Source organism: Leptonychotes weddellii, chromosome 13 (assembly GCF_054177405.1).
Source record: "Leptonychotes weddellii isolate Sample4059 chromosome 13, ASM5417740v2, whole genome shotgun sequence".
NCBI classification, from domain to species: Eukaryota; Metazoa; Chordata; class Mammalia; order Carnivora; family Phocidae; genus Leptonychotes; species Leptonychotes weddellii.
The window spans coordinates 58,728,661-58,755,433 of NC_138381.1; the positions used below are offsets into that span (position 1 = coordinate 58,728,661).

The 26,773-nt window shown below is 62.2% G+C and overlaps 2 protein-coding genes across 3 annotated transcripts in view; both read left to right on the forward strand.

Moving 5' to 3' along the window:
• The window catches only part of CABIN1 (calcineurin binding protein 1), a 156,333-nt gene extending 142,826 nt beyond the window's left edge, over nucleotides 1-13,507 (forward strand). The window contains exons 31-37 of the mRNA XM_081802514.1: nucleotides 142-238; nucleotides 1,106-1,780; nucleotides 2,971-3,045; nucleotides 6,234-6,516; nucleotides 11,404-11,568; nucleotides 12,630-12,856; nucleotides 12,965-13,507. Coding sequence (XP_081658640.1) covers nucleotides 142-238; nucleotides 1,106-1,780; nucleotides 2,971-3,045; nucleotides 6,234-6,516; nucleotides 11,404-11,568; nucleotides 12,630-12,856; nucleotides 12,965-13,108 — 1,666 coding nt within the window. The 3' untranslated portion in view covers nucleotides 13,109-13,507. The remainder of the gene's footprint in view (nucleotides 1-141; nucleotides 239-1,105; nucleotides 1,781-2,970; nucleotides 3,046-6,233; nucleotides 6,517-11,403; nucleotides 11,569-12,629; nucleotides 12,857-12,964) is intronic.
• Nucleotides 13,508-15,748: 2,241 nt separating this feature from the next.
• Nucleotides 15,749-23,265, forward strand: SUSD2 (sushi domain containing 2). Of its 2 annotated transcripts, XM_006746047.3 has the most exons (15): nucleotides 15,749-15,856; nucleotides 17,304-17,511; nucleotides 17,618-17,769; nucleotides 18,209-18,376; nucleotides 18,950-19,124; nucleotides 19,256-19,457; nucleotides 19,646-19,731; nucleotides 19,795-20,063; nucleotides 20,138-20,281; nucleotides 20,377-20,535; nucleotides 21,396-21,644; nucleotides 21,760-22,032; nucleotides 22,149-22,325; nucleotides 22,408-22,510; nucleotides 22,639-23,265. In XM_006746047.3, the coding sequence occupies exons 1-15, from the start codon at nucleotides 15,778-15,780 to the stop codon at nucleotides 22,661-22,663; spliced, it is 2,469 nt and encodes an 822-aa protein (XP_006746110.1). In that variant the 5' UTR covers nucleotides 15,749-15,777; the 3' UTR covers nucleotides 22,664-23,265. The 2 variants fall into 2 exon arrangements, with proteins under 2 accessions (XP_006746110.1, XP_030872590.1); XM_031016730.2 differs by lacking the exon at nucleotides 15,749-15,856 and having other exon boundaries at nucleotides 17,371-17,511; nucleotides 17,701-17,769.
• The last annotated feature ends 3,508 nt before the right edge of the window (nucleotides 23,266-26,773 follow it).

The window sequence follows — 26,773 nt, forward strand, 5'->3', positions numbered from 1 at the left end:
AAGGCTTCCAGGGCATGGACCGAGGCAGGAGGGATGCTGAGGGACCAGCGGGTGTTCTCAGGGCAGGGAGGGGCGTGGGCCACCATCCAGGGCCCTGTGGCTCTGAGGCTCTCTTCTCTGGCCACCACTGTGTGCCTGCAGGAAGTATCTGCGAGATGCTGACCGCCAGGTCCTGGCACAGCGGGCCTTCATCCTCACTGTGAAGGTGCTGGAGGACACCCTGAGCGAGCTTGCAGAGGTACGCCTGTGGCCCCTGTCCTCTCCCAGGCCGCGGCCCCGGCCACCTGTGAAGTAGCGCGCTCTGCCTCCCCCGCTGGCGAAGGTCAGCACAATAAGGAAGTGGCAGACACTTAGTGAGGCACTGACCCGCTTGGCAGATGTGGACTTGTGGTCAGGGAGGACAGTAGCGACACTCCTTGAGGCTGTTACCTGAGCAGTGTACCCCCACCTGGCAGGTCAACCTCGGGGTCACAGCAGCTCTGATGTTGAAGCACATGGTGGGCTCCTGGTGGGCTGAGCGAGGCCTCGGATTGCTCCAGGCACACCTGCTTCCTTTTTACCGCCCCCCCCCCCGCCCCCCGAGGCAGGCACAGCCCTCACCGCCTTTCATAGCTGAGCACCCTGAGGCCTAGGAGGTTAGGTCACCGGCCTAGCAGGAAGGGTCTGAGCCGGGGCAGTGCCGGTGCAGGGGCTCAGGGTGGCGGCCTGAGACTCCACCTCGGCTGCTGTGCATTAGGGGCACGTGAGAGCCCAGAACAGAATTCAGCAGTGCAGCAGTATGCAAGGTAGCCCCTGGTGGGTCCCCCCTCCCCCATTAGATGCCCAGGACTGCCCTAAGGCCCGCATTTAGAGGAAGGCCATCCCCGCACAGGCTGGGCCTACTCTTCTGGAGCAGCACCACCTCCAGTGCCCCGTCAGTCCCTCTCAAGGCAGGAGGAGCAGAACAGGGAGGGACTTCCTCAGGCAGGTCTCCAGGCCCAGCCTGGGCCAACTAGCAGACGGGCAGACCCAGAGTGGCCCAGGATGGGCACCCCTGACACCCAGGGGTGTTTTGTTATGGTAGAAGCACAAAAGATACAGTGTTTTACCTTCGGTTTTCTTGTAGGGGTCAGAACGTCCAGGGCCCAAGGCCTGTGGCCTCTCTGGAGCCAGGATGACCACCGACGTCCCCCACAAGGCCAGCCCCGAGGATAGTCAAGAGGGCCTCCCCCACCCCAAGAAGCCCCCTCTGGCTGATGGCTCAGGGCCAGGGGCTGAGCCAGGGGGCAAAGTGGGCCCTCTCAACCACCGGCCTGTGGCCATGGAGGCAGGAGACAGCACAGACCAGGCCGGGGAGCGGAAGGACAAGGAGAGTCCCCGGGCAGGGTCTGCCGAGCCCATGGACACGGGTGAGGCCACTGCTCGCTGCTCAGACTCCGAACGGGCACCGCCCCCACAGCCAGGCCGCCCCCCAAGGGACAGGGGCCCCGAGAACCGTCCCACTGAGCTGTCCCTGGAGGAGCTGAGCATCAGTGCCCGGCAGCAACCCAACCCGCTCCCACTGGCCCAGCCAGCCCCGGCCGCCGCCCCTACCACCACCAGTGGGGCCAGAGGGGGCAGCCACCCCGAGGAGCCACCCACATGCCCCAGCCGGAAGAGGAAGCTCCTGGAGGACACAGAGTCGGGCAAGACACTGCTGCTGGACGCCTACCGGGTGTGGCAGCAGGGCCAGAAGGGTGTGGCCTACGACCTGGGCCGCATCGAGAGGATCATGTCCGAGACCTACATGCTCATCAAGCAGGTGGGTGGCCGCAGGGCAGGTCTGCAGTTGTATTCTCACCAAAGGTCATTCGCAGTTTGTTTCAGGGTGCTAGGGCCCGTGGGGCATGCTTGTTAGGTATCATTCCCACTCCAGCCTTGCTGTTCGCTTCTCTACATTTGAGGTTTTCTACCATAAGCGGGCCGTAGAGTCAGAAAAACAAGGGTCACGTCCAGTCATCGTGTTGTACGCTCTAAGTATGGGGCGATTTTGTCAACTGTATCTCAAGAGAGCTGGGGAAAATACACCCACAAAAAAGAAAACAAAAAGGAGAAACAACAAGCTTGGAAAACTCTCTTCTCAACTTTAAAGGAAATGAATCCATTTGCAGAAATCTTATCACATCCAACACAGGGGGACAGGACCCCTGACCCTACCTTGGTGCCGGGCTCTGGGGCACTTCCTCAGACACCTTTGTGGCTGGCATCTGAAGGGGGCTGCAGTGCCCTGAGTATGTGAGCAGGCACTGCCGCCCTTCTTGTTTTGTTTTGTTTAAATAGATTAGACATATAGCTCTTTCTCTATTTAAAATGATTTGTACAGGAAGAGCCCCCAGAACTGCAGTGGCTGGTTCAGACTGGGTGCCCAACCTGATAAGCGGTTTCTTCCCAAATCGTGTCTGTGTGTGGTTCCACTTTGGAGAGTGCCTGTTCTGTCACCCCCTCACCAGCATCCGGGATCAGCCTTTCTTTGTTTCTGTTGCTGATGAATTAGGAAGAACCATGCCCTGCATTCCCTGCTGGTGAGGGTGGGCCCTTCCTCACGCCCTGCCCACCGCTCCCCCAGGGCAGCCTCCGGGCCTCCCTGGCCTCCTTTGCCATCCCCCTGTGCCTTGGGCTTGCTTTTGGTCTCTGGGTCCATCAGACCTTCCCCCCACCCAGACCTCAAACTCTGAAAGGCCTTGCATCCCGCTCGCTTGAGGAGCGGGATCTGGCTCCGATTCTGCCAGCCTCAGCCCCTGAGGACGCAATAACATGGTCCCTTCTAGGCGTGATCTCGACAGGGCTGGCCTGGCAGTGGCTCTGTGGGATGGACCCGGGAGATGGATGTGTGCTTCTGCCCATGCTCCCCAAGCAGGGTGGGAGTGTCAGGGGATCTTCACACTCTGGGGGTTGGGATGAGGCCAGCCACCATGGCCCGGGCCCTTTGACTTTGAGCATTTCCTTGCCCAGGTGGACGAGGAGGCTGCGCTGGAGCAGGCCGTGAAGTTCTGTCAGGTCCACCTTGGAGCTGCCGCCCAGAGACAGGTAAGCTGGACGCAGCCTGTGCCAACCTCCTCCTATGGGGCCGGCCCCACGCCAGGGCCCCAGGCTGCAGGCCGAAACATGGGCACACCTCAGGAGGGACCAGCATGGGGCCAGCATGGGCCAAGGGGAGATGGACAGGTGGCCGCCGAGCTTCAGGCCCACAGGGAGCCCCTGATCACTGGCCCAGGTGGAGCAGCATTGTGTGGTAGGTGGGGCCTTGGCAGGCCCGGACCCCAGCTCTGAGTGTGTGACCTGAGGGGTCCCCTCACCTCAGCTGCCTTTTCTGTAAATGGGGAAGATAAGATGGTCCTTACCCAGCTGACCACACCTGGAAAGGTGAGGTCATCTGGGACAAAGGTAGAGGGAGTGATGTGGGGCTGGGATATGAATTGGATAGGAGCAGAATGGATGGGGTTCCTGGGGTTTATTCAGCAAGGGAGGGAGCCGGGTGGTGCCAGGTTTGAGAAAGCCTCCCCGCCGTTGAGTGGAGAGAATGGGCTGGGGCAGAGGCCCAGTGAGCAACAGGTGGGTTTGAGATGGCAGAAGATGGGCCAGCGTGACTTGGTGACAGGGAGGAGGGGTGAGCCCTCCTGGGCTCTGGCCGGCGGATCTTCCTCTAGGAGAGAGGTCTAGGCTGGAGCCCGGGGTGTAGGTGCCCCAGAAGCCATCGGTTTGGGGCTCAGAGGCCACAGCTTTTGAGGAGTAGTGGGACTGAGGAGGGGGTGAGGGGCTGGGGATGAAGGAGAGAGGGGTCCCCTGGGAGGGGCCCAGCCCAAGAACAGGCCCGAAGGCAGGATCTGGCCAGCAGAGAAAGGGGGCATCCTGTCTAAAGCTGGGGGGACATTGCAGTCCTGTTCAGTAGTGCCAACGGGGCATCTTCCTGCACCACACTTGGGCATTTCTGCAGGAGTGACCCCTGGGCCTGGGTCATTGGGTCAGAGGGCAGATACTTGCCATTTGAATAGGTGTGGCCTCTTGTCCCTCCAAGGGTGGCCCAACTGCCCCTTCCCCAGCAGCACAAGAGAGCAGGTCTTGCCCTCCCATCCTCGCCCACACACAGCCCTTTCTTGGCATCTCCCCCTGGGGAAGTACTTCGCAGGGAGTCCGGAGGCAGGAGCTCAGGACAGTGGGTATCCATCCACCTACAGCCTGGGGACTCAAGTCCCAGGTCCCCCAGCAGCAGGCTGGTGGATGCCCTCCGTGTCCAGACAGACTTCCTCTCAGTGAAATGGGATAGCGGGCCACCATCCCTGCCCAGGCTCTAGGTCTGAGGAAGTCCAGTTCAGTCTTCACCAAGCGGGCTGATCCCTCAGCTGAGGGCCAGAAGCCCAGGGGAGACATGCCCCAGGCCACCAGCAATCCCCGCCACTCCATGGCCAGAGCAGCCAGAGTTCACGGCGCAGCCCCTGCCGCCCTCACCACAGCCTCTGCTGCTTGGGACAGGAGTAACTGCCCAGGGCCCCAGTGCGGGGCTTGGCCCCAGGGGTCCCCTCCTGCCTCCTCTGCTGACCCAGGTAGGGGGCAGGTGGGCAGTGGGCACTCCTGACAGAGGAGGACTGTTTCTGATGCAGCCTTTAAAAGGTGCTCCAAGGGCGCCTGGGTGGCTCAGTTGGTTAAGCGACTGCCTTCGGCTCAGGTCATGATCCTGGAGTCCCGGGATCGAGTCCCGCATCGGGCTCCCTGCTCGGCAGGGAGTCTGCTTCTCCCTCTGACTCTCCCCACTCTCATGTGCTCTCTCTCTCTCTCTCTCTCTCATTTTCTCTCTCAAATAAATAAATAAAATCTTAAAAAAATAAATAAATAAATAAATAAATAAAAGGTGCTCCAAGTGATAGAACCACACAGGAAACCCCCAAACACCTACCTTCCCTGTCCTGTGGCAAAAGGAGGTGCTGAGCTGGCAGGAGCCAAAGGCAGGGAAGAGTCCCATTTCTTAGTTGAGGAGATTGAGGCCCAAAGAGGACCAGCACCCAGCTGGGGCTGGGCCCACCTCTGGCCAATGCCAGGGAGGGGGCGGCCATGCCCCTGAGCCCGCTTCTCCTGTCCCTCAGGGAGGGTCCGTTTTGCTGGAGGCATGTCCCAGTTGCCATGGCAGCCCAGCACACACCTGGAGAGTGCTTTGGACATAATTAGAGGCTCAGTGCTGTTGCGGTGGCTGAGGCTGGCTCCTGCAAGGACAGACATAGCACCCACCTTCTCCATGGCATGTCTGCCCATGAGAGACAGGTCTGCCCTGCCCATCCTCCCCATGGAAGCCTATGCTCATCCCAGACACACATCACACAGCAGAGTCGCAGGGGCTGTCCCGGACCCCATGAAACCGGGGACAGGACATCTCAGGCAGAACAGAGATCAGAAGAAGCAGAGTTACGGCGGGGAGCCAGCTGCTCCCCAGCACCGAGGTGCCCCCAGCAGGTGTGAGACCTCCCTGCACTTGCAGCCACCAGGAGGGCTCCCACTGTCCCCAGTGTGGGCCCATTCAGATAGTACAGTCGGCCCTAGGCTCACACACAGGGACCCACCTTGCAGCATGCCCTCAGTGAGCTGCAGCCTTCACACCACCCCAGGAGCGTGGGCTTTGGGTGCAAAGCAGAAAGGACCTGGTGGCAGAGGGAACAGTGTGGACGAAGACTGGGAGGCCCCAGTGGGCCTGGCTCGCCTAAGAACAGAAGGCCTGTGGTGGGAGCTGCTGGGGCGGCTGAAGCCAGGTTGTCTGGCACCGTGGCTTTGGGGCTGCAGTCTTGAACTCAGGAAGCTGACTCTTGGTGTCACCCCAGCTCCCTCAGGATGGTCCCACCAGTGGCCCTTGGGAAATCGCCCTCCAAGACTGACTTTGTGTTATTGCAGTCCCCGCATCGGGTGCAGCGACCCCCTGCCTGGAGTCGTGCTCCTCTGTGTATGGCACACAAGAGTGGGAGCATGAGGTCGGCCAGCCCTAGGCCCTCTGCTGAGTCCCTATCAGCAGGGCCTGGCCATCCTGTCAGGGAGGGGCTGTGGGTCCCCAGCAGTTTCCTAGCATTGCAGAGTCCTGAAGGGCTGCCTGGGGGGCCTCGTTGGCAGCATGGGGGGCTCAGGGTCTGGTGCCACAAGGGCATGTTGGCAGGCCCAGGCTCAGGCAGGTGTCCTGTGGGATGGCGAGGGCTCTGGGCTGCCCAGCCGGCCCTCCTCACCTCCCTTTGTTCTCACAGGCCGCAGGGGACACACCCACCACCCCAAAGCACCCCAAGGACAGCCGAGAGAACTTCTTTCCCGGGGCTGTGGCCCCCACAGCTCCTGACCCTGTGCCGGCTGACACTCTCCAGCGGCCCAGTGACACTCACACCAAGCCTCGCCCTGCACCGGCCGCCTCCACAGCGATCATCCCCTGCCCTCTCTCAGTGTCGGCCTCCACTCCAGACCCGTCCAAGGACTCTGGACCCCCCCGGCCACATAGGCCAGAGGCCACCCCCAGCATGGTCTCTCCGGGCCCAGGTAAGTCCTGTCCTATCCACTAGGCGGTGAGGCCAGAGCTGGGCCCAGGCCCCTGCCACCCGTGGCAGCAAGTCCTGCTCCTTGCATGGGGAGTGGGGGCAGGGTGGGGTGAGGCCAGGCCGGGGCGAGCCCCAGCCTGGTGATTCTTGAGAAGCACATCACAGGGGCCCTGGAGGGCAGGGGCACAACCTGCTGGCGTGCGCACCACTCTCTTAACCTTCCTCCCATCCCAACCAGCAGCCCCCTCACGGGTGGGACGAGGAGGGAGGGGCCAGCATTGACATCAGGTATTTACATGTTTACACACTGCTCTCTCTTACCACAAAGCCTTGTGATGAATAGATAAATAGGAATTCTGGAGAGGAGAGGGCATCCTGACTTTGGCTTCCTGACGATCTCACAGGCCTGTGAGCCATCCCTGGGACCTGCTGTGGTTGGGGGCATTCCTGCCCAGGGCCCTGTGGGCAAGCCAGCCAGCATGGGGCAGGGCAAGGCTAGTCGGTGGGCTTGTGAAGGACGAAGAACAGGGCCCTGGGCTCCGGCAGCCAGAGGGAGCCCTGGTTCCTTCTAAAACCCAAGATGCCCTTGGGAACGGCAGCCCACTGGCAGGCCAGAGGGCAGACAGGCCTGCAGCTTTCCCGGGAGGGTACACTGACTCTCCGTGCCAGGCCCTCCCCCTGCCCTCCCTGTCCCGTTCCTGGGACCAGCCTGTGCCTCTGCTGAGGCCCTGCACGGGCCCTTCGCTCCTGCAGGCTCCTCTGTCCACCCAGTCATAGTCCCATGCAGCCTTTTGGCCATGCCGCCTTGACCTGAGGGCGGCGGCCGTGAGCAGGGTGCTGCCCGAGCGGAGGCTGAGGGTGGCAGTGTTCCCTCTCCTCGCTCTTTCCTACAGCATAGGTATCAGATGCTGATGTTCTCACCTGATGCCGGTCCCCAATTTGCATTGAGGATCATGGAAGTATAGGGACCCTCTGCCCCGTCGCTTACAGTTACCCTGGTCATGGCCCCATGAGATGAAGCATCACTTCCCTTAAGTCAGCTCTTGCAGCCGTTTGTTCTGAGGGGAGCCTCTGAAGGCTGCAGGACAAAGAGCAGTTCCGCCACCAGGTGACCTTGTCTGTCCCTGCTCCCCTCTGCGTAGCTCACCGCGTCTCCATGTCCAGCACACAGTGTGGAAGATGGAGGTGATACACATTCAGCACAGTGCTCGGCAGGAGCGAGTACAGCCACCGTGTGCGTTCTGGTCGTGGTGATTTCAAAGGGCAGAGGCCGTGGGAGTCCACAGCCCAGGGAAATCGCTCATTCCCACGAAGACTTGGCTTACCCCAGGGTTTCCCCCCCACCCCCCCGCACCTTAGGCTGTCTTGGCCTCCACCTGACTCACCCCTGTGATCCCATAGCCCCCGAGGATCAGGAATTCAGGAGCGTCAAGCTGTCAGCTGGTCATCTCAATTCACTCAGTTGCTGGCAGGTCTCAGGTTCTCACCAGCTATTGACTGGAGGCCTCAGTTCCTCCACTCTGGGCCTCTCCATAGCCTGCTCAGTATCCCCACGTCATGGCTGCCAGCTTTCCCCAGAGCCCGGGGTCTGAGAGAGAGAGAACACTTGAAGGAAGCCACACCGTCCTTTATACCCTGATTTTGGAAGCGGGTGACCATCACTGTTGTTGGCCACACATGAACGGGTACAGGGCGGGAAGGTTACTCAGAGTGTGAATCCCAGGAGGCGGGGCCGGCTGCCTTCCTTCCCTCCCCTGCTCACCATGCCCCGGCTCCAAGCAGGCCCCAAACTTGATTCGCACGTTTTTTCCTCTGTTAGATCAGGGGAAGAGCATATGTACTTCTCGGTGTTACTCTTCATCCTGAAGAATTGATCCTTTCTTCTTTCCTTCCCCCAGACTAAACTGAATACCGTTTTGCTAGGATGGAACTCTTATATGACTCTGGGAGTGGGGGCGGCCCTGGGTGGAGAATATGGGACACTTGGACCTGGTGCGGAGTGACCTGCCGGCCTCTTGGGGCTGCCTTGGGAGCTGCAGGCGGATGGTGTTTTGCTGGCCGACGGTTCCCAGGGCTCTCTGGGGTGGCATCAGGGCCATGCTGGGACGGGCACATCACCTCAGAGCCCACTTCCCACAACCTCCAGGACAGGGAGAGCACCAGCAAGGAGCTGCCTAGCACCTCCTGGTTCCCCAGAGGTTACAAGGTGGCCAGGTGATGTGATCTGCATCTGCCTGTGCTGGTGCCCAGCGGGCAGCCCAGACCCGGGGGTCAGTTTGGATGGACAGGAAGGGCAGGCCTGCCCTGCGGAGGCGCCTGGGAACTAGAGGGTGTACAGGCTGGGAGCTGTAGCCAGAGACGGCGACACAGGAGGTCGCAAGCCACCTGAGAGGGCAGACTTGGGATGGATCCTCCCAGGATACCATCCCCAAGGTGTGAGAACAGGGGGAAGGCAGCCTCAGAGGAGACCTTGACTGGCGCCATCCCCAAGGTGGACAGCCCTGCCCTGCCCCTCCCCCAGGCCTTCCGGCTCCAGCCAGGGGAAGGCAGCTGACTGTGGCTGGCTGGCAGTGTCCACTCCCGACTTGTCCCACCTACTGCGGCCTGCAGATGGACGGGGGCACTCCCAAGCTTCCCTGGTCACTAGCTAAGACCTCACCCATCCACCCAGGTTGTGCTGACCAGGGCCGCTGGCCTCATGTGGCAGATGCATCCCCTTGGGGAGTTCAGGGGGGCTCGTGGGCATCTGGGAGGCTCCTAACCATGTGTCCCCCACCCCCCACCTCTGTGGGGATAGCATGTGCTATCTCTTTGTTGGGTATCTGCCCACCACGGGCCTGGACCTGGTTTCATGCTAGAATAGTGCCTGGCCCATGAATAAGTGAGGGTCCCTTTTGCTGAGGGGTCAGGCCTTCAGCATGGGGAACTAGATCAGGGAAGAAGAGTGGAAAGGACACTTCAGGCCACGGGGCCAGCCTTTAGGTAAGGAAAACGCTTGCCTCAGCAGGGCGCTGCCAGGCAGTGAGTTGAACAGGCTGTAATGCCGGCCTCATGCCATTTCGAGAAGCCAGGAAGAGCCTGAGTCAGGACTGGCACTTCCAGGACACTGGTCCTTAGGGACCTGGTGCCCAGGCCATGAGTCTGCCTGGGGGAGGAGGGAGAATGGCCCGATGGCAGAGGATTCCAGCCTGGCCATATATTTCCTACTGACAGACAACCTGAGGCCAGGGGGGCCCATAGGGCCCTTCTCTAAAGGCTGTGCCTCCAGGTTGATCCCCTCCTGCTCAGGCCCACCTGCAGCCCTCCTCACAGGCCTCCAGGGTGGTCTTGGCAAGGGGAGGGGGCTGCCTGGCCTAGGGAGCACTACCCCACATGCTTGAAGCTCTTTGCTAGATGCCCTTGCCCGAAGTGTCCCTTGTCCTGGTGGCCTACCAAGAGGAAAGGGCCTGCAAAGCGTGGACAGTCCCCTGGGGTAGAAGAGAGCCAGCCTGACACCTGGCCTCCCTGAGGGCAGCCTCCATCCATTTTGCCACCAGCTCCAGGCCCTCCCTGCAGCCTGCTACCCGCTCCCTCATCATGCTCCTGTCCTATAGATACCTATCAGCAAGGAAGCCAGCTGCCCTCCCAGGCCACCCACCCAAGCAGCTCCTCCAGAGCCCTCAGGGAACAGCTGCATGAGAAGAGTTTGGGCAGAGGCAGGCAGAGTGTTACCACCTATAGAAAGGCCTGGAGCAGACATCCACTGGGCTTGCTTCGTGAGTGCGTGCCCAGCCATGGTGAACCGAGTCCTGGCCCAGTGGCACAGGATTCCGGCTATGGTCCCTGCTCCCCGGGTCCAGGAGGGCAATAGGAGGAGCCTTCCGAGGTGCTCATCCCTGCCTGCCATAGTGTAGGGGGCTGGACCCTGGGACAAAGAGGCTGTGAAAATAACTGCCAGGCAGTGGGTCCTAAGGAAGGGAGGGACTGGCTCATGGCGTGGGCAACCAGGGAAGGCTCTGTCCTCCGGGAGCTGGAAGCCAACAGGCAGGAGGCCAGGGTACTAAGTCACCCCAGCTTTGTCCCTGTCCCAGGAGCTTTCACTCCTGCCTGGCCCAGGGCGGGGTGCGGGGAGGGGAGGCTTCACCTGCTGGAGAAGGGAGAGGAAGGACTTGATGGGAAAGTGGGGGAATGAAAGGGTGGCGGGGCGATGGCCATCTCGGCCTGAATAAGAAGGAAGAGATGAGTAAGGTGAGGAAGGGAACATGAGGAGGCCTGGATGCAGCAGGAGCTGAGGGGCAGCTGCAGGCGGGGCCCGGGGGCCTGGGAGCCGGGGGACCGATGCTGACTAATGGCCTGGCTGGCGGCCATAGACGCAACTGGCATCTTTCGGGCCCATCAGACCTTGGCTCAAAGGAGGCCAGTTCCCGGCCCCTGCCTCATGCCAGGGAAGGTGTGGCCTGGCAGGAGGGCACGGTGCCAGCACACCACTCCATCCACTCTGGTCTGAGCTAGCTGGTTTGGTTTTGGGTCCTGACCATGTTTCTGAGTGCCACTCCCACAGGCTAGAGGGGAGAGCCCATGAGCCCACCTCTAAATCCCGTGATGGTGTTTGATGGGGCTGGAGGCCCCACAGTGTCCATGTTGCCCCTGCTGTGTCAGGCACACAGTAACCCCAGCTAGTGAGCCAGCCCCACCAGTGTCCACCTGGAGGGGGAGTGGTTTCCTGCCTGTACCAGCCTGGCCCCGCCCATGTGATTGTTCGAGAGAAGCCCCTGCTGGTCCACCGGTGGAGGTGGCGAGCTGCCTCAGCGCAGGTCCCCTGCCAGGTGTCCCAGGGTTCAGGAGGGAGGGGCCCTGTCTTCCAGGCTGGGTGAGGATCGTAACTTGTGGCCCTCCTGTGCCCCCACAGAGGGAGAAGAGCTGTCAGGAGGGGCAGAGGGCCTGGGCTTCCCACCCCAGGAGCCACTGTGCAGTGAGCAGGTGAAGACCATTCCTGAGAGCCCTTCGGCAGAGCCGCACTGCTGGCCCACAGAGCCCGTGCCCCGGACAGGCGCCGAGCCCACCTGCAGCCAGGGTAAGGCAAGTTGGGAGCCACCAGGGGAGCTTTGCCTGGAAGGATGGGGGGTGGATCACAAGGTGAACAGCTGGCTGAGCGGGACCTGGGAGGACCCAGTGGTGGGGAAGCCGAGTGGAGTGGCAGCTGGGCAGGGCGGCCTGGGCTGAAGAGCTGGGGGGTGGAGAGCCCCTCACTCTACTTTCAGCTCCACAGAGACTAGCGAGGGCCAGTGGCTAGCCCAAGCTGAGGCTGCTTAGTCCCGGGGAGGAGCCTCCCCAGATTGGGGGCCAAGGGAGGGGCTTACATGCGGAGGGAGGAGTCAGGGGCAGGCAGAGGGGTGGCCAGTCCCACCAGACCACTGTCCGTGTCGTGTCGTAGTCATCCTTTCCCAACTGGCCAGCCCCCCTTGGGGATTCCTTAGGTTCAAGGATCTCACCGACCCAACTCAGGGCGTAGGGCCTGCTGCCAGCCCCTCGGAGCCAGGCGTGGGCTCTGAGTAAGCCCCGCTCCTTTTAAAGCCATGGGACCTCGGAGGAATGCGGAGACCAGCTAGGCTGACCCCGGGGCTCCTAACTCTTACAGCTTCCCGGAGGCTGCCAGCCCCGGAACCGCTGCCTCCAGGCTCTGGGGATATGCAGCTCTGGAGCGGAGGGGAAGTGGATGCCCCAGGGCCAAGTGACTTGGCTCCGGGCCCTCACATCCTCCCTGGGGTGTGGACCACATTAGGACATGCGTCCTAGCATTGTTGCAGGGATGCAACAGTTCGTGTGTGCACAGCCCCTGGAGGGCCTGCAGAATCCCTGGGAAAGCTCCAGGGGCTTGCCTGTATCCTAGTCCCTGGGCCCCCCAGCCCAGAGCCAGACAGGCAGTCAGGGAGGCAGACATAGGAGGAGGCCTGGAGTCTGCCAGCCAGCACAGACCAGAAGGCCAAGAGAAGGCACCCTCGGTCTGACACAGCAGGAGGAGGCGCTCTTGGTTGCCTCTGTCTTCCAGAGGGGAAACTGAGGCCCAAGCCAGGGAAGGGCAGGCAGGCCCAGGAGGCTGTGAGCAAGGCTCAGCTCCCACGGTCCACCCCACAGTCACCAGCTCCAAGGTGCCCAGCGGTGTGAGTGCCCAGCCACCTGAGGGCCCGCCCAGCAAGGCAGAGCCCGGCCGGGCCAAGTCACGCCTCCTGCCCAGCATGCCAAAGCTGGTCATCCCCTCGGCCGCCACCAAGTTCCCCCCTGAGATCACCGTCACGCCGCCCACCCCAACCCTGCTCTCACCCAAAGGCAGCATCTCGGAGGAGACCAAGCAGAAGCTGAAGGTGACCACGGGTACCGAGTGGGGCGCATGGGCGGGATGTGACCTACAGGCGGGACTGGGGCAAGGCCCGGGCCACCCCTGACCAGCTCCCTGCCTGCTCTGTGTGCAGTCGGCCATCCTGTCTGCCCAGTCGGCTGCCAACGTGCGGAAGGAGAGCCTGTGCCAGCCGGCCCTGGAGGTCCTGGAGACGTCGAGCCAGGAGTCCTCGCTGGAGAGCGAGACCGATGAGGATGACGACTACATGGACATCTGAGGGCTGGGGCCGCCCCACCTTGGCCTGAGCCCCTCGGGGCGTGCCAGGCCCAGGCGGAGCGCTGTTTCCCCATGCACACCCCAGTCTGTTCAGCCTCCATCCCTCGCGGTGTCCTCCCCACCCGCCTGGGCCGTCGTCTGTCCCTACCGCATGGGGGCCCAGAGGAGACCGAGCTTGGCCACGTGAAGATGGCCACAGCTCACACAGCAGGGCTGGCATCCTTTTCTATGAAATGTTGACTTTGTATAACCGTGCCCGTGCCCAGCCCAGGTGGCCGTGTCCACACCTCGACGCCCGGATGAGCCGGCTTCTGCCTGTGTCACAGTGGAGGGGTCATTTAGGGTTGGGCTCGCCCCACTCCCTTTTTTTGGTTTCTTTTCTAATAAAGATGGAACAGTTGTGTTTGCCTCTTTGTTCAACCCCCCGGGGGCCTCCCTCAACTGGTTGCTGTCCAGGGTTTCTGAGCCCTTCTTCTTGTTGGTCAGGGACCAGCCCTTGGGCATCCCAGGAGCAGGCAGGGGTTGGGGCGGTGGGGGGGAGTGAGTCAGTGGGGAGAGGTGAGCACAGACCAAGCAGGGCAGACCCTCTGGGTGGGACTGGAGCCAGGCCTGGAAGGGGTCTCCACAGTGTCCCCTGAAGGACTCAGAGAGTGTGGGGTGTTCCCCTGTGGAGTGTGGGCAGGGGTGGGAGGAGGAGGCTGCAGGGGCCCCTGAGAGGTAGGGTCAGTGTCAGGTAGCGGGAGGCGGGGGCTGGCAGGAAAGGTACTTACCTCCCACCACACTTGCCCTCTGATAGAACTGGCCATATAAGTTGTGGGGCTCTGCAACATATAATGGGGGTTCCTTGTCCAAAAATTCATTCTTTAGAGGTGACAGCAGAGCATCATATAAACCCACGATGCTGGCTCTGTTCTCTCAGGCTCCAAGTACATCTGTTTTGGGGAGGCACAGGTTGCGGGGGCCCGAACCAGCCCTTCAGAACCCCATCAGTGCCTTGGGGACCCAGCTGTCTTCCCCCGGATAGATCTGGGCTGGCCCTGTTCTCCCTGGAAAGGCTCTCTGTCCGGGAGGGAGAGGGGATGCTCCTTGCTGCCCTGTGCCCCTCATGGGCTGGGCACCGCCAGGGTCCCCAGCGCAGGCCTGGCAGAGCCATCATGGGGACCCAGGAGCATAGCAGCCTTGGAAACACCCTTGCCAAAACTGCCCCAACTCAGGCTCTTTGCAAGGTGGGGCCAGCAGTTACTCAGTTGATGCCTCCTCCCCAGATTCCTAGCTTCTCAGACTGGAGTGCCCAGAAAGAGGAATTTCTGGGAACAGCCCAGCAGTCTCCCAGGGCTTCCTGGCTCTCAGGCCCCCAGGACACCTGGGACCCATCCTGGGAGCATTCCTATCATCTTCCTTCCCCTAACCTGGGCCATAGGGAACACCTTTGACCCTGGGCCTGGGAAGAGGCCCAGCACCAGTTCTTGGCACCTGCCTACAGAGGGTGACCTGAGCACCTGGCAACCAAGCTGGGAGATGTGGCTTCTAACTGCCCCAACTGGCTTTCCTGACACCTATAGGTGCCGCCTCTCTGATGAAACTGCAGGCCCACCCACTGGACAGGAAGGGGTGGTGCCCAGGGAACAGGGGCTGGCCAGATCCCAGGAACCGAGATTGGACACAGCCAGGTGGCCTAAGCTCATAGCTGCCGCCAGCTTCAGTTCCCTTCGAGGTCTGGGGATGTGTCCCCTTTGGATGCTGCCCCTGGGGAGAGAACCATCTGTCTGAACACCCAGCCCAGGTGGCAGGGCCCAAGAGAGTCCCAGGCCTCAGGAGTGGAGTGGGGGTCCCTGAGAAGCTGCCTGGGCCCTGGCCCAGCACCGCAGCCTCTCCCAGTGATGTTGACCCCACCTGTCTACATCTGGACCTCTGTTTCCTCCCCTGCATAGTGAGAAGGGAGAACACTGAAGAGATTATGCAAATTCTATGAATGATAGCCAGGGGTGGGTGCGGCTGGGTGGCTCTTTTCTGGAGCCCAGGGATTCCCCAGCAGGGGGGTCTGGTCTCAGCCCCTAACCCCACTGTTAACCTGCCCTGGCTGGGCCCCTCCCACAGCCTTCACCTCCCCCCGAAGGGGTTCCCCTCCTCCAGCTCTCCTCCAGCACCCACGAACACCAGAAAGTTACTTGCTCCGTCCTCCCTGCGAGGCTGTGGGGAGGAATTGGGAATACGTGCTCTGGGCAGGGAAGCTGAGGAAGAGGGAGGAGAGGTCTGTGGCTGCGGGCTCCTGGCTGCTGGAATCCTGAGATTGCTAGAACCACCCCCCCAAATCCCAGCGCCTGCGGAGCCGCACCCCGGGTTCCCCGGGCTGGGCCAGAGGTGGGATCCGGTGGTCTGGGTCGCAGCCTCTGGACATGGGGATCTAATCCCTGGAGGCTCGGACCCCCTCCTCCCGTGTGCCAGGCCGGCGGGGCAGGAATGTGCTAACGGGGCAGGTTGGGCCCTATCGGCCCCCAAGGGAACCTGTGGACTTTGAGAGGTGGCCGGGCGGGGCGGGGCGGGGCGGGGCGGGGCGGGGCGGGGCGGCAGCACTGCGTGCGGGGCGGGCGGGGCCAGGCCGAGGGGAGTTAGGCGGCCCGCAGCCGCCCAGCCACTGTCGCGCTGCAGGCTGCAGACTCAGGCCGGACCATGATGCTGCCCCTCCTGCTCTGGGCCCTGCTGCTGCTGCTGGCTACAGTCCCCGGGCCGGGCCCCCGGCCTGCAGCAGGTATGCCCCTACCCTGCGCTTCTATCCCGGGCTCTGCCTACTTCCCTGCTGCAGCCAGGCCCAGGGTAGACCCCTCTGCTCAGCCTCTGTCCATCTGCCAGGCCATCTGGGACTGTACTGGGGGCTGTGAGAAGAAATTCTGGGGTGCCCAGGGTCCGGGGGCTGCTGGCGGGATGGAGTCTGGGCTGTGCCCACCCTAAACCCGCTGGGAGCTGGGAGGTGCCGGCTACCTGCGAGGGAGGTGGCCCAGGGGCGGGTGGAGGGCTCAGGAGAGCCCCCGGCCTGCAGCCCCGAGCCCCTGTGGAGGGTGTGCTCACAGGTGGAGGAGCCCACAGCCCCACTGAGCCCCCTGACTGGTGAGAGGCAGGATTGTGGGTCCTTATTAGGGTAGGGCTGAACCCGGGAAAGTCTCAGGGAAGGCTCCTACTCCCGAGCCTCACACTGGGCTGGGCTGGGCTGGCAGTGGCAGGCTCCCAGGCAACCCCCGCCCCCACACACACCCCTATCTGCCATCTCTGGGAAGCGCCACCACCCTTCAGCCACTTAACCTCACTTACCGGCCTCACTCGGCCTCCTCCCCCACTCCCTTGAGCCATCTGTCAATAAAAATTTATTGATGCTCTTGAGTGCCAGGCCCTGCACTCGGTGAAATGGGGTCACGGGGTGGCTCAGGTCCAAACCCAGCCCTTGACTGGCCCCCGTTGGTGGGGTGGCAGGGAAGGGCCAGGTGGGACGTGTGATCCCTGCCTCGGTGTCTGCAGTCGTCCCTCAGTCTCCACCCTCCAATCTGCCCCACCGCTCCCACTACAGAGGCACGGATTCCCTGAAGATATGGCCCTATCGTGGGTCCCCATGGTGGTAAGAGCTGAGGCCTGATGTCCACGGCCCCACACCAGACCACTCTCTCCCTCACCCTGGCCCTGCTGGGCCCTCTGCTGGAGATGACCCTCCTCTCCCTTAAGGGTGGGGCTCCTTTGGGGGCCACAGCCAAGCCTGGGAATGAGCTCCTGCCAGGCCTCCAGTGGGACTTAGTAGCCATGTCCCCAGACTCCAGACAGGCCGCCAGGCTGGGTTCACTGACCCTTCAGGGAATAGAGACAGCTCCGAGGCCAGGTCAAGGGCTCAGCCACCTCTGGCCATCAGAGGATGTGGTCTTCCGGGACTTGGTGGCTGAAGGCCAGTCCTGCCCTAGAGGCTCCTCTTGATGCTGCAAAAACGTATGTCTGGAGGCCTTTACCCTTATCTTCCCTCCTTCTGGCAAGTAGTTCAGGCAACTGCTAGATCATTTGTACCAAGGATCCCTCACCCCACGGGCCCCCTGGGTTTCTACTGTGTTCACTTGGTGGTCAGTGCGACTCCTGGGGATGCTTCTCTCTCATGGGCTCCGGGAAAATAATCGCCAGCCCTGCCCGTGGGGCAGCCGGGCGCTCAGGGCCCTCTCCTGCAGCTGCCAGGGGGAGCTGCTCCCACCGCTGTGGAGACCAGGATGGGCTGTGCTCCTGCCACCCGACCTGCTCCGGCCTGAGCTCCTGCTGCTCGGACTTTCGGGACTTCTGCCTACAAGTCTCACCCTACTCGGGCTCCATGATGGGCGGCAAGGATTTCGTAGTGGAGCACCTCAGCTGGTTCAACTCCCCTGATGGCGTGATCTGCAGGTGGGAGGCCCGAGGGGCTCCGTGCCTGCTGGGGGCCCAGGGGCAGCTCCTGGCTGGGGTCCCCCCACCCTGGCCCAGCCTTTCCTGCCACCTGCAACCCCCACAGGTTTAAGGAGAGCATCCAGACCCTTGGGCATGTGGACTCCTTTGGACGTGTGCACTGTGTGTCCCCCTTGCTCTATGAGACAGGCCGCATCCCCTTCACACTCTCCATGGACAATGGTCGCTCCTTCCCGCGCTCGGGGACCTGGCTAGCCGGTGAGCCCTGCTTTCCTGAGCCTTGCCCCCCACCCCCACAGGGACTTTCCCTGGCGCTAATCTAGTCACGCCTCACCTGCCTGGCAGTGCCCGGATGCCCTGGCTTAACCAGTCCTTCTGGAGGTGTGCCCGACGGGGGCGAGCGTTCTCAAGCTCCTCTCCCCAGCCCCTGGCATCCACACAGGACGCCCGGCCCAGAAGGGGGCTGGGGCCTTTGGGGGTCCCCCGGCAAGGTGGGCCACTCGACTCAACCAGGCTAGGGGAAGGGGGGAAGCCAGGTGGAGGCCAGAGGCCTGGGCAACCCAGGGCAGCCTGGCACGAGGCTCTGGGGGAGACCATACTCTAATGGGACTGCCATGCTTCGTCCCTGGGAGGGCACCCCCAGCTCTCAGAGCCCCTGGGGCCTCAGGCCTTCACTCACCCCGCACCCCCTGCCCAGTGCACCCCAGCAAGGTGTCGGAGACGGAGAAGAGCGAGCTGGTGAACGAGACCCACTGGCAATACTATGGCACTGCTGGCATCACGGGCAACCTCACCGTGACCTGGGAGCCCTCGGCTCTGTCCACGCAGTCTGTCACCATTGAGCTCTGGGGTTATGAGGAGACAGGTAAGGCCGGCCCAAGGCTGGACCGGCGGGGGAGCTCTGTGGGCCCTCAGGGCTGGGAGCTTGGCGCTTGCAGAGATGGAAGCAAGGGGGTTCCAGACAGGGCCCAATCCCAGTGGGGATTTTGCGCAGGAAGAGTACAGGCAAGAAAGGGGACCTGGGCAAAGTGTGGGAGTGGGGGGCAGGCTGGGAACCCCCAGCTGCTTGCTACCAGCTCCAGGAGGAGGTATGGGCATTCCCAGCCCTCGGATCCAAGGCTTGCCTTGGAAACAGAAAAAGCTTGCTCCACCCAGCCTCCCCAAGCCCCTGGACTGCTAGCTTGGCTCAAGGCCTGGCCGCGAGGTGGGGCTGGGACCCTAACATGTGGGAGGAGGAGATGGTCGTCCCTTGAGCCAGGATATTTGCTGGGGCAGCAGGGCAGGTCTTCCTCTGGGAATCGTCTTGTCTGTCCATCTATCAGGCCTCTCTGAGCACCAAAGACAGGCGCCTGGCCCCTCCTCTGCCCCAGGACTCTGGAGGGGCCCCAGGACTCTTTGGAGGGACCCCGGGGCTGACTTGAGGCCTTCTCTCCCTTAGGGAAGCCCTATTCAGATAAGTGGGCAGCAAAGTGGTCGTACCTGTACCCCCTGGCCACAAGCATCCCCAACTCTGGCTTCTTCACCTTCACTCCGAAACCCGCACCTCCAAACTACCAGAAATGGGAAGTGGGTGCACTTCGGATCATCAACAGCAAATACTACGCAGGGGAGAAGTAAGGGCCGCCGGCCACGCAGAGGACGGGCTGCTGGGCCTGGGCCGCTGCTCCGCAGGCTGGACAGGGAGGCCCGGGGCTGCGGGACGGAGGGTGGGAGCGGCCCTTAAGTGTGTGCATGGCCCCCACAGGGACGTGCAGGCCCTCTGGAGCAGCGAGCACGCGCTGGCCTGGCACCTGGGTGAGGACTTCCAGGCCGACCCCGAGGCCTGGGCCCGGGCCCAGTGCCTGGCCTGGGAAGAGTTGGAGGACCAACTGCCCAACTTCCTGCAGGAGCTGCCTGACTGCCCCTGCACCCTGGCTCAGGCCCGGGCTGACTCAGGCCGCTTCCACGTAAGCCCCTACCCCAGTCGGGGCCCAGGAGAGGGCGAGGGGCCAGCTGGGGGCAGCCGGCGTGTGGCGGTAGATAGAGGCCCCAGGGAGGCGAGGCTGGGATCTGAGGGCCCTCAGGGGTTGGCTCCCAGGGAGGGGATGGCAGAGCCTGAGGCTAGTCCAGCTGACAGCAGCCTCCCGCTCTGCAGACGGACTACGGCTGTGACATTGAGCACGGCAGCGTGTGCACCTACCACCCTGGGGCCGTGCACTGTGTGCGCTCCGTGCAAGCCAGGTGAGTCCCCATTTGCGGGGGGGGGGGGGGGCGACAGCGGCCCTGACCTGTCCTCACCCCCAGCCCCCAGTACGCCTCCGGCCAGCAGTGCTGCTACACAGAGGCCGGCACCCTGCTCCTGACGGCCGACTCAACCGGGGGCAGCACCCCGGACCGCGGCCACGACTGGGGCGCGCCCCCGTTCCGCACACCACCCCGCGTGCCTGGCCTCTCCCATTGGCTCTACGATGTCGTCAGCTTCTACCACTGCTGCCTCTGGGCGCCTGAGTGCTCCCGGTACATGCGGCGGCGGCCCTCCAGTGACTGTCGCAGCTACCGGCCGTCGCGCCTAGGTGGGTGCCGGCCCAGGCTGGACCCCGGGCAGGGCTGCACCCGCGCGGCCCCCCTGACCCTCTGCTCTCCCCAGCCTCCGCTTTCGGGGACCCACATTTTGTCACCTTTGACGGTGCCAACTTCTCGTTCAACGGGCGTGGCGAGTACGTGCTGCTGGAGGCCACGCTGACCAACTTGAGGGTGCAGGGGCGGGCCCAGCCCCGGACGACTTCGGAGGGTGAGGCTGGGGCCCCGTGGGCTCCGGGAGGCTCAGGGCCTTCCCAGGAGGAAAGCTGGAGCTGAGCGCTCCGCGTTCTGCACGTGCCACCGCAGGCCCGCAGGACCGGGGCACGGGGCTGGTGGCCGTGGCCGTGCAGGAGGGCAACTCCGACGTGGTGGAGGTCCGGCTGGCTGGCGAGGGCCGGGTCCTGCAGGTGCTGCTGAACCAGGAGGTGCTCAGCTTCACCGAGCAGAGCTGGATGGACCTGAAGGGTGAGTGCGATGGCTGGGGAGCTTCCGGGGGCCGCTCTCTTGCCCTTTCCCTCCCGCCTGAGCCTCCGTGCCTCTCACCGGCACGGCCCTGGACTTCAGAGCGTGGATGCGGAGATGGAGGCCTCGCGATATGATCCATATGCTGTCCCCAGCATAGTGGTGCAAGTCCGCCCCGCTCCCCTGCACCCCACGGTGAGGGGCCCAGCACAGTGGACACATGTCCCCAGCCCACGGCTGTCTGGGCAGGTGACATTCTGGGCCCCAGGTAGGGAGGTCCAGCCTGGGAACCTGCTGTGATCTCGTGCTTTCACACCCATGGAGCCCCAGACATGTGATCAGAACCCTGAGATGCCCGGATGGTGGGACGAGGAGCTGGAAGCTACAATAATAGGAACTGCCTGCTTCGAGGACGCTGGCTGGCCCTGAGGGCTAAGGAGCAGCCCCCTGTGCACCCCCTTCCCTGTGCTGCCTCAGGGAACTGAACTAATGGAACGAGTTTCTTGCGGTTGGGATGGGTGGGGACCTGGGATGGGCCTGCTGCTACTGAGGGTGCAGGGAACCCCCGGAAGGGCAGAGGTGGGCATGGCTGCTGCCTTCCTCAAGGAGCAAGGGCCGACGGGGGACCCCAGGCAGGCCTCGGTGTGAGGGGTCCCTTTGGAGCCTGGGCACTTGGTGTCAGTGTGGGGGTCCCAGTACAGGTATGGGCCTGGGGTGAGGGAGTGTCACAGCAGGGCTGGCCCTGGGGATGCCCGTCCCTTCCCTGGGAGTGCACGGATGCTGACCCTCTCATCCTGGGGCTGTGGAGTCACGGCACGGTGCCCTGAGTGGGCAGCCCTGACCCCAGTTCCACCTGTGCCCAGGTATGTTCCTGTCCGTAGCTGCCCAGGACAGCGTATCCATCATGCTGTCATCAGGGGCTGGCCTGGAGGTCAGCGTCCAGGGTCCATTCCTGAGTGTGACTGTCCTCCTGCCTGAGAAGTTCCTTACCCACACGCAAGGCCTTCTCGGGACACTGAATGATGACCCCACCGATGACTTCACCCTGCGCAACGGGAAGGTCTTGCCCCCCAAGGCCACTTCCCGCGAGCTCTTCCGCTTTGGGGCCGACTGTGAGTGACCCTGAGGCCCACTGGGGGTGGGGGGTGGGGGGACATGGCCATGGAAGTGAGGGGAGAGACCCCAGAACCCTCGGCCACCAGCAAGACCTGCTGCGTGTCTCCCCAGGGGCCGTGGAGAACGCCTCGTCCCTGCTCACCTATGACTCCTGGTCCCTGGTCAACAACTTCCTGTATCAGTCCAAGCATGACTACAGCTTTCAGCCCCTGTTCCCCGAGGAGACCGTCCCCGACCCCCGTCAGGCCACTGAGGCAGCTGAATTGTGTGGAGACAACGATTTCTGCATATTCGACGTGATGGCCACTGGGAGCCTGAGCGTGGGCAATGCTACGCGGATGGCCCACCAGGGGCACCAGCATCGTGTGCAGAGCCTGCAGCCTGGTGAGGGCGATGGGGTGGGCACTGGATGCTGGGACATGACCTCCTAAGCCGGCAGCTGCAGGGGGGGTCAGCCAGTGGCTTCATCCTGTGGTCTGCTCCCGGTCCCCTACCCCCAGTGACGTCCTGTGGCTGGCTGGCTCCGCCCCGCAATGGGCGCAAGGAGGGTATCAGGTACCTGTCGGGCTCCACCGTCTCCTTCCGCTGTGACAGCGGCTACAGCCTGTTTGGGTCGGAGGCGAGCACCTGCCAGGCTGATGGCACCTGGTCCAGGCCCACCCCCATGTGCCAGCCAGGTAAGGATGCCCTGCCCACCTGCCCCAGCCCCCCGCCCCCGCCCGCCCTCGGGCAGCCCTCACCGCTCTGCGCCCTCTCCAGCGCGGAGCTACACGGTGCTGCTGAGCATCATCTTCGGAGGCCTGGCGGTGGTGACTCTGGTCGCGCTCACCTATGTGCTGCTGCGTCACAGGAAGCGCAACGTGTAAGGCCCCCGCCCCCGCCCCCCCGGGCCCAGGGTTCTACCAGCGGGACCCCGTCTGTGCCCCTCCTTGGCTCTCCTGAGGCTCCGGAGTGCCCCCATGTCCGCTGCAGACCGTGTCTCTGTTGCAGGGCCAGCTGGGGTTCGCAGCCCTGAGGGGAGCGCCTTTGGCAACAGCAAGAGGCACACGGGGCCACCCCGGAGAACGTGCACCCCAGCACTTGGATCCCCAAATCCCTAGCACCATTTACTGGGACCTGGACACCTGATAACCTGAGCCTTTAATGTCCGTGCACACCAGGCCTGGTGCCCTGCTCTGTCCCCTCAGACATGGACACCTGGCTCCAGCCGTGCAGCTCCCGGAAGGCGTCTGGTCCTCTAGTCCCCGGGTAGTCTCAGCTCCAATTCCCCAGACTCCATACCCGTGAATTCTAACGCCTGTCTCTGGAGACCCAACACTCGGGGGGCACCTGAAACGCAAATGCTAGTACCTCAGATCCCGTGTCGGATGCCTGTGACCCTGATCCACTGATCCCCGGTGCCCCAGCCCGGGAGCCCTAACACCCAGCTGCCTTGATTGCTGGACTTGGCCCAGCCTGAGTGGGAGAGGCCTCAGGACCCCAGTGTGGAGGGTCACTCTCTGAGCTCCAGGCTTGTAATTCTAACCCTTCTGGAATGTCACTTCTAACTCTACTGGAATGGCACTTGAAATACCCTTCCCTGTCTACCCAGAGAAAACAAGCATGTGGTGCCCCCTCCCTGGTGTCCGGTGCTCATGCTACACTTTGGTTCTGGAGAGTTCCATGGTTGCTTTGTGGGGCCAGCAGCACCCAGAGCAACCTTAGTCCACTGGAAGGCCACCTGGGGTGGGTCCCTCCCTAGCCTGTCTCCACTGAAAAGTGGGATTGAGAACGGTGGCCACTTCATGGGGCAAGTGTCTGCAAAGGGTTCAGGTGGAGTGTCATGCTGGGTGCCCAGGAGACGGGATAGGGCCGGCACAGGCACCCGCCCCTTCCCCCAGCAGCAGGTTGGGGGGCCCTGGGCCCCTCCCCTGCACCAGCACTGCCCTGCAGGTAGGCAGTGACTAGTAGTTCCTGACCAGAGCCCATGTTCTGGGTCCCTGGGTTCTTTACCCAGGCTTTCCACTACTGCTGCCCTCTAGTGAGGGTGCTGAGTGGGGGCCATGGGAGGGCCTTGGCAGCATAGGATAGAGCCAGGCTTGCCTCTGCGAAAGCACAGTGGAGGGCGGGGTTGGAGGCTAGTGCCCCCTGGTCGAGGCCAGTGGCTCACCCTGGGAGGTAGGGGCGGGAGGAGGTTGCCCAAGGGACGCAGAACCTTGGGGTGGGAGGTAATGAGCGGAGGCGCTCTTCCCAGCAACCTGCAGTGCTGAGAAAGGCCACGTGGGGGCAGCAGAGGGTAGGAACAGAGACGGGAGGTGGAGGCTACACCAGGTCCTAGGAGAGGGCAGTCAGCGGCGGCTCCAGCTGGGCCAGTTGGCTTGTCACAACCTTGGCCAAGGCTCGTGCAGGCCCACTTCTGCATCTGTCTCTGCTAAGAGGGCCTTGAGTCATCCCCCGGTCTCAGGAGCAGAGGCCGTCCAGCTGGCTCTGACCGCCAGGGTCAGAAGTGAAGCTTCCCCACACCATTAGACTTGCCATTGGCTGAGGGTCCTGGGCAGAGGTGGGAAAGCTGGGCAGTAGGGGCAGCTGCAGTCTGGAAGGCTTCCTGGAGGAGGCAGTCTTGCACAGTGGGGCACATTCAAAGGAACAGAGATGAGAGTGGGGTTGGGGGGTCTCCCTGGGGTGGTACCCCAGAGACTAAAGGAGGGGGATGGGGTCAGTCTTTGCCCTTCCAGGCCCCACCCCCCTGCTTCCCCACTGGCTTCCTGCTCAGGGCAGGGTGGGGCTGAGGGCTGGCCCTTTGGCCACTGGGGAGGTACTTTCCTCTCTGCAGATGAGGTAAGGCAGGGCTGGCATTTCCACCGACCTGAGTCCTCAGTGCTGGGCCGGGCACGAACCAGTGTGTGACAGGGTGGTTTCCTTGTCTAGGCAGCCTGGACATGTGGGAGCAGGCACACCAGGGCCCAGGAGGGCAGGGGCAGCTTCACAGCTCCAGGGCCATAACTGAAAGGCTAGGTCAAATTCTCAGAGATGTGATTGGTCAGAGAGGATATTCCAGGCAGAGGAAACAGCCTGGGCAAAGGCTCAGAGAGAAGTGTAGTCCGGTCTGAGGAATAGTGAGGCCCCTGGTCCACCAGCCAGTGGCGGTTAAGCTTCATCCTAAAAGAGTAAAACATGGCCTCCCTCGGGCTTCCCCACCCCACACTTGTCCCTCCAGGTTGGGACCGAGAGTTGTCCCCCACCCATCCCCAGCAGGAGAAGGGGTGCACTGTCTGTGGCCCTTGCCCCAGACATCTGGCATTCCCAGTGCCAGGGACAGGCCAGGCTGGGAAGCCCCGACACCTGACGGGTTTTCCCAGGGGCCTGTAGGGAGTCAGGGGCACTATTGGGCCTGTGTGAGGCAGAAGGTCCCAGAGCCCCACATAGACTCCCTTTAGAGACCTCAAAGGCAGGGACCACCGCCTCGGGAAGTGGTCTCCCCAAACCACAGTCCCAAGGCATCAGAAGCCAATGTCCAGTCCCCTACCTTTTGTACTGGTCAGGGCCTGAGGGACAGAAATCCAGGGACTTAGAAACACAGGGATGAATCGGGAAGTCAAATAGCTGGTGAGGATGCCATAGGACCCCAGCAACAGCCCTGGGCCAAGGAACAGAGGAAGGAGGGTGCCAGAGCCAGGCCCAGGCACTCACAAAAGCGGGAACCTCACAGCAGAAACCGTGCAGGCCCATGGGCGCTGGCAGGAGCCACAGGCCCAAGATGGGCGAAGCACCTGCTTCTCCTGCCCTCCGACCTCCCACTAGGGCCTCCCATTAGCTGAACGCAGTGGGGAGCATAGGGCTGAAGGGCCAAAACAGCACAGTGGGGAGCAGGGCCCCCTCCTTGGCCAGGCTGGTTCCTTCTGCAAGCCCTGGGGTGGCTGAGTCCCTGCCCTGGGCCACCTCTGTCCTCAGAGCTGACATTCCGATGGCTGCCCAGCGGGGAGGGGATGCTCAGTGCAGCACATGTTGGGAGTGGGAAATCAAGGGATGCTTCCTGGAGGAGTCCCATTGAAGTGGAACTTGAAAGGACAAAAACCATTAGGGAAATGAGGTTGAGTAGGTGCCGGCAAGCAGCAGAACAGCCCACGACACCCAGATACCTCTGCTGGGTTGCACGCTAGACTGCATTTCCCAGCGCCCCTTGCACTGGGGTGGTCACGTGACTAAGTTCTCCTCGTGCAAAGCTAGCAGAAAAGGACGGGGCACTTGCAGGCCTGAGCCATAACACTCTCCACCAGCATCCTTCCAAGATCTTTCTGTTGCGAGGGTGGCTCTGGACCCCGTGCTAACCTGGGTCCCCAGCATGTGGCAGGGAACCCTCTCCCTCCCTCACTGTCCTGTTCACCCATCCAGTATTACTACCGGCACAAGAAACAAACTTGTGATTAAACCATAATACATTTTTGGGTCTATTTGTTGCAGCAGTCGTTTCCTCTATAAATGCCAGAGGCAGGGGTGAGAAAAGATGGTCTTACAATACTGTGGGCACAAGGTTTTTAAAAACTCAAGATAGGCCAGTGTTCATAGCAGTGTTGCTCACGATTGCCAAAAAGGTGGGAGCAACCAAGTGTCCACGGATGACTGAAGGGGTAAAGGAAACATGGTCCACCCACGCGTGGAATGTCGTTCACAGGCTCTAACATGGATGAGTGTTAAGACATCTTGCTCAGTGAAATAAGCCAGACACAAAAGGACAATGCTGTACCATTCCGCTCATACGAAGTTCCTAGAGTCATCAAATTCATAGAGACAGTAAAATAGAGCTTACCGGGGCCTGGGTCAGGGAATGGGGAGCTAGTGTTTAATGGGGCCAGAGTCTCAGTCTGGGAAGATGAAAACGTTCTGCAGAGGAATGACACCGATGGTTGCCCAAGACCGTGAAAGGCTTAATGCCATCGAGCTCGACACTTCTAAATGGTTACGATGGTAAACATTATGTATTTATGTACTTTACTACAATAAATAAAGAATTCAAAGTTTACTTAACTGGTCCCCAGTTGGCGGGCATGAAGCTGTGCTCAGTCTTTGGCTTCTTCAAACACTGTTGTCCCTTGTAAAGAAGTCCAGGGTTACTTGCAGGAGCAGTTCATACCAGAGGACTGGCTGG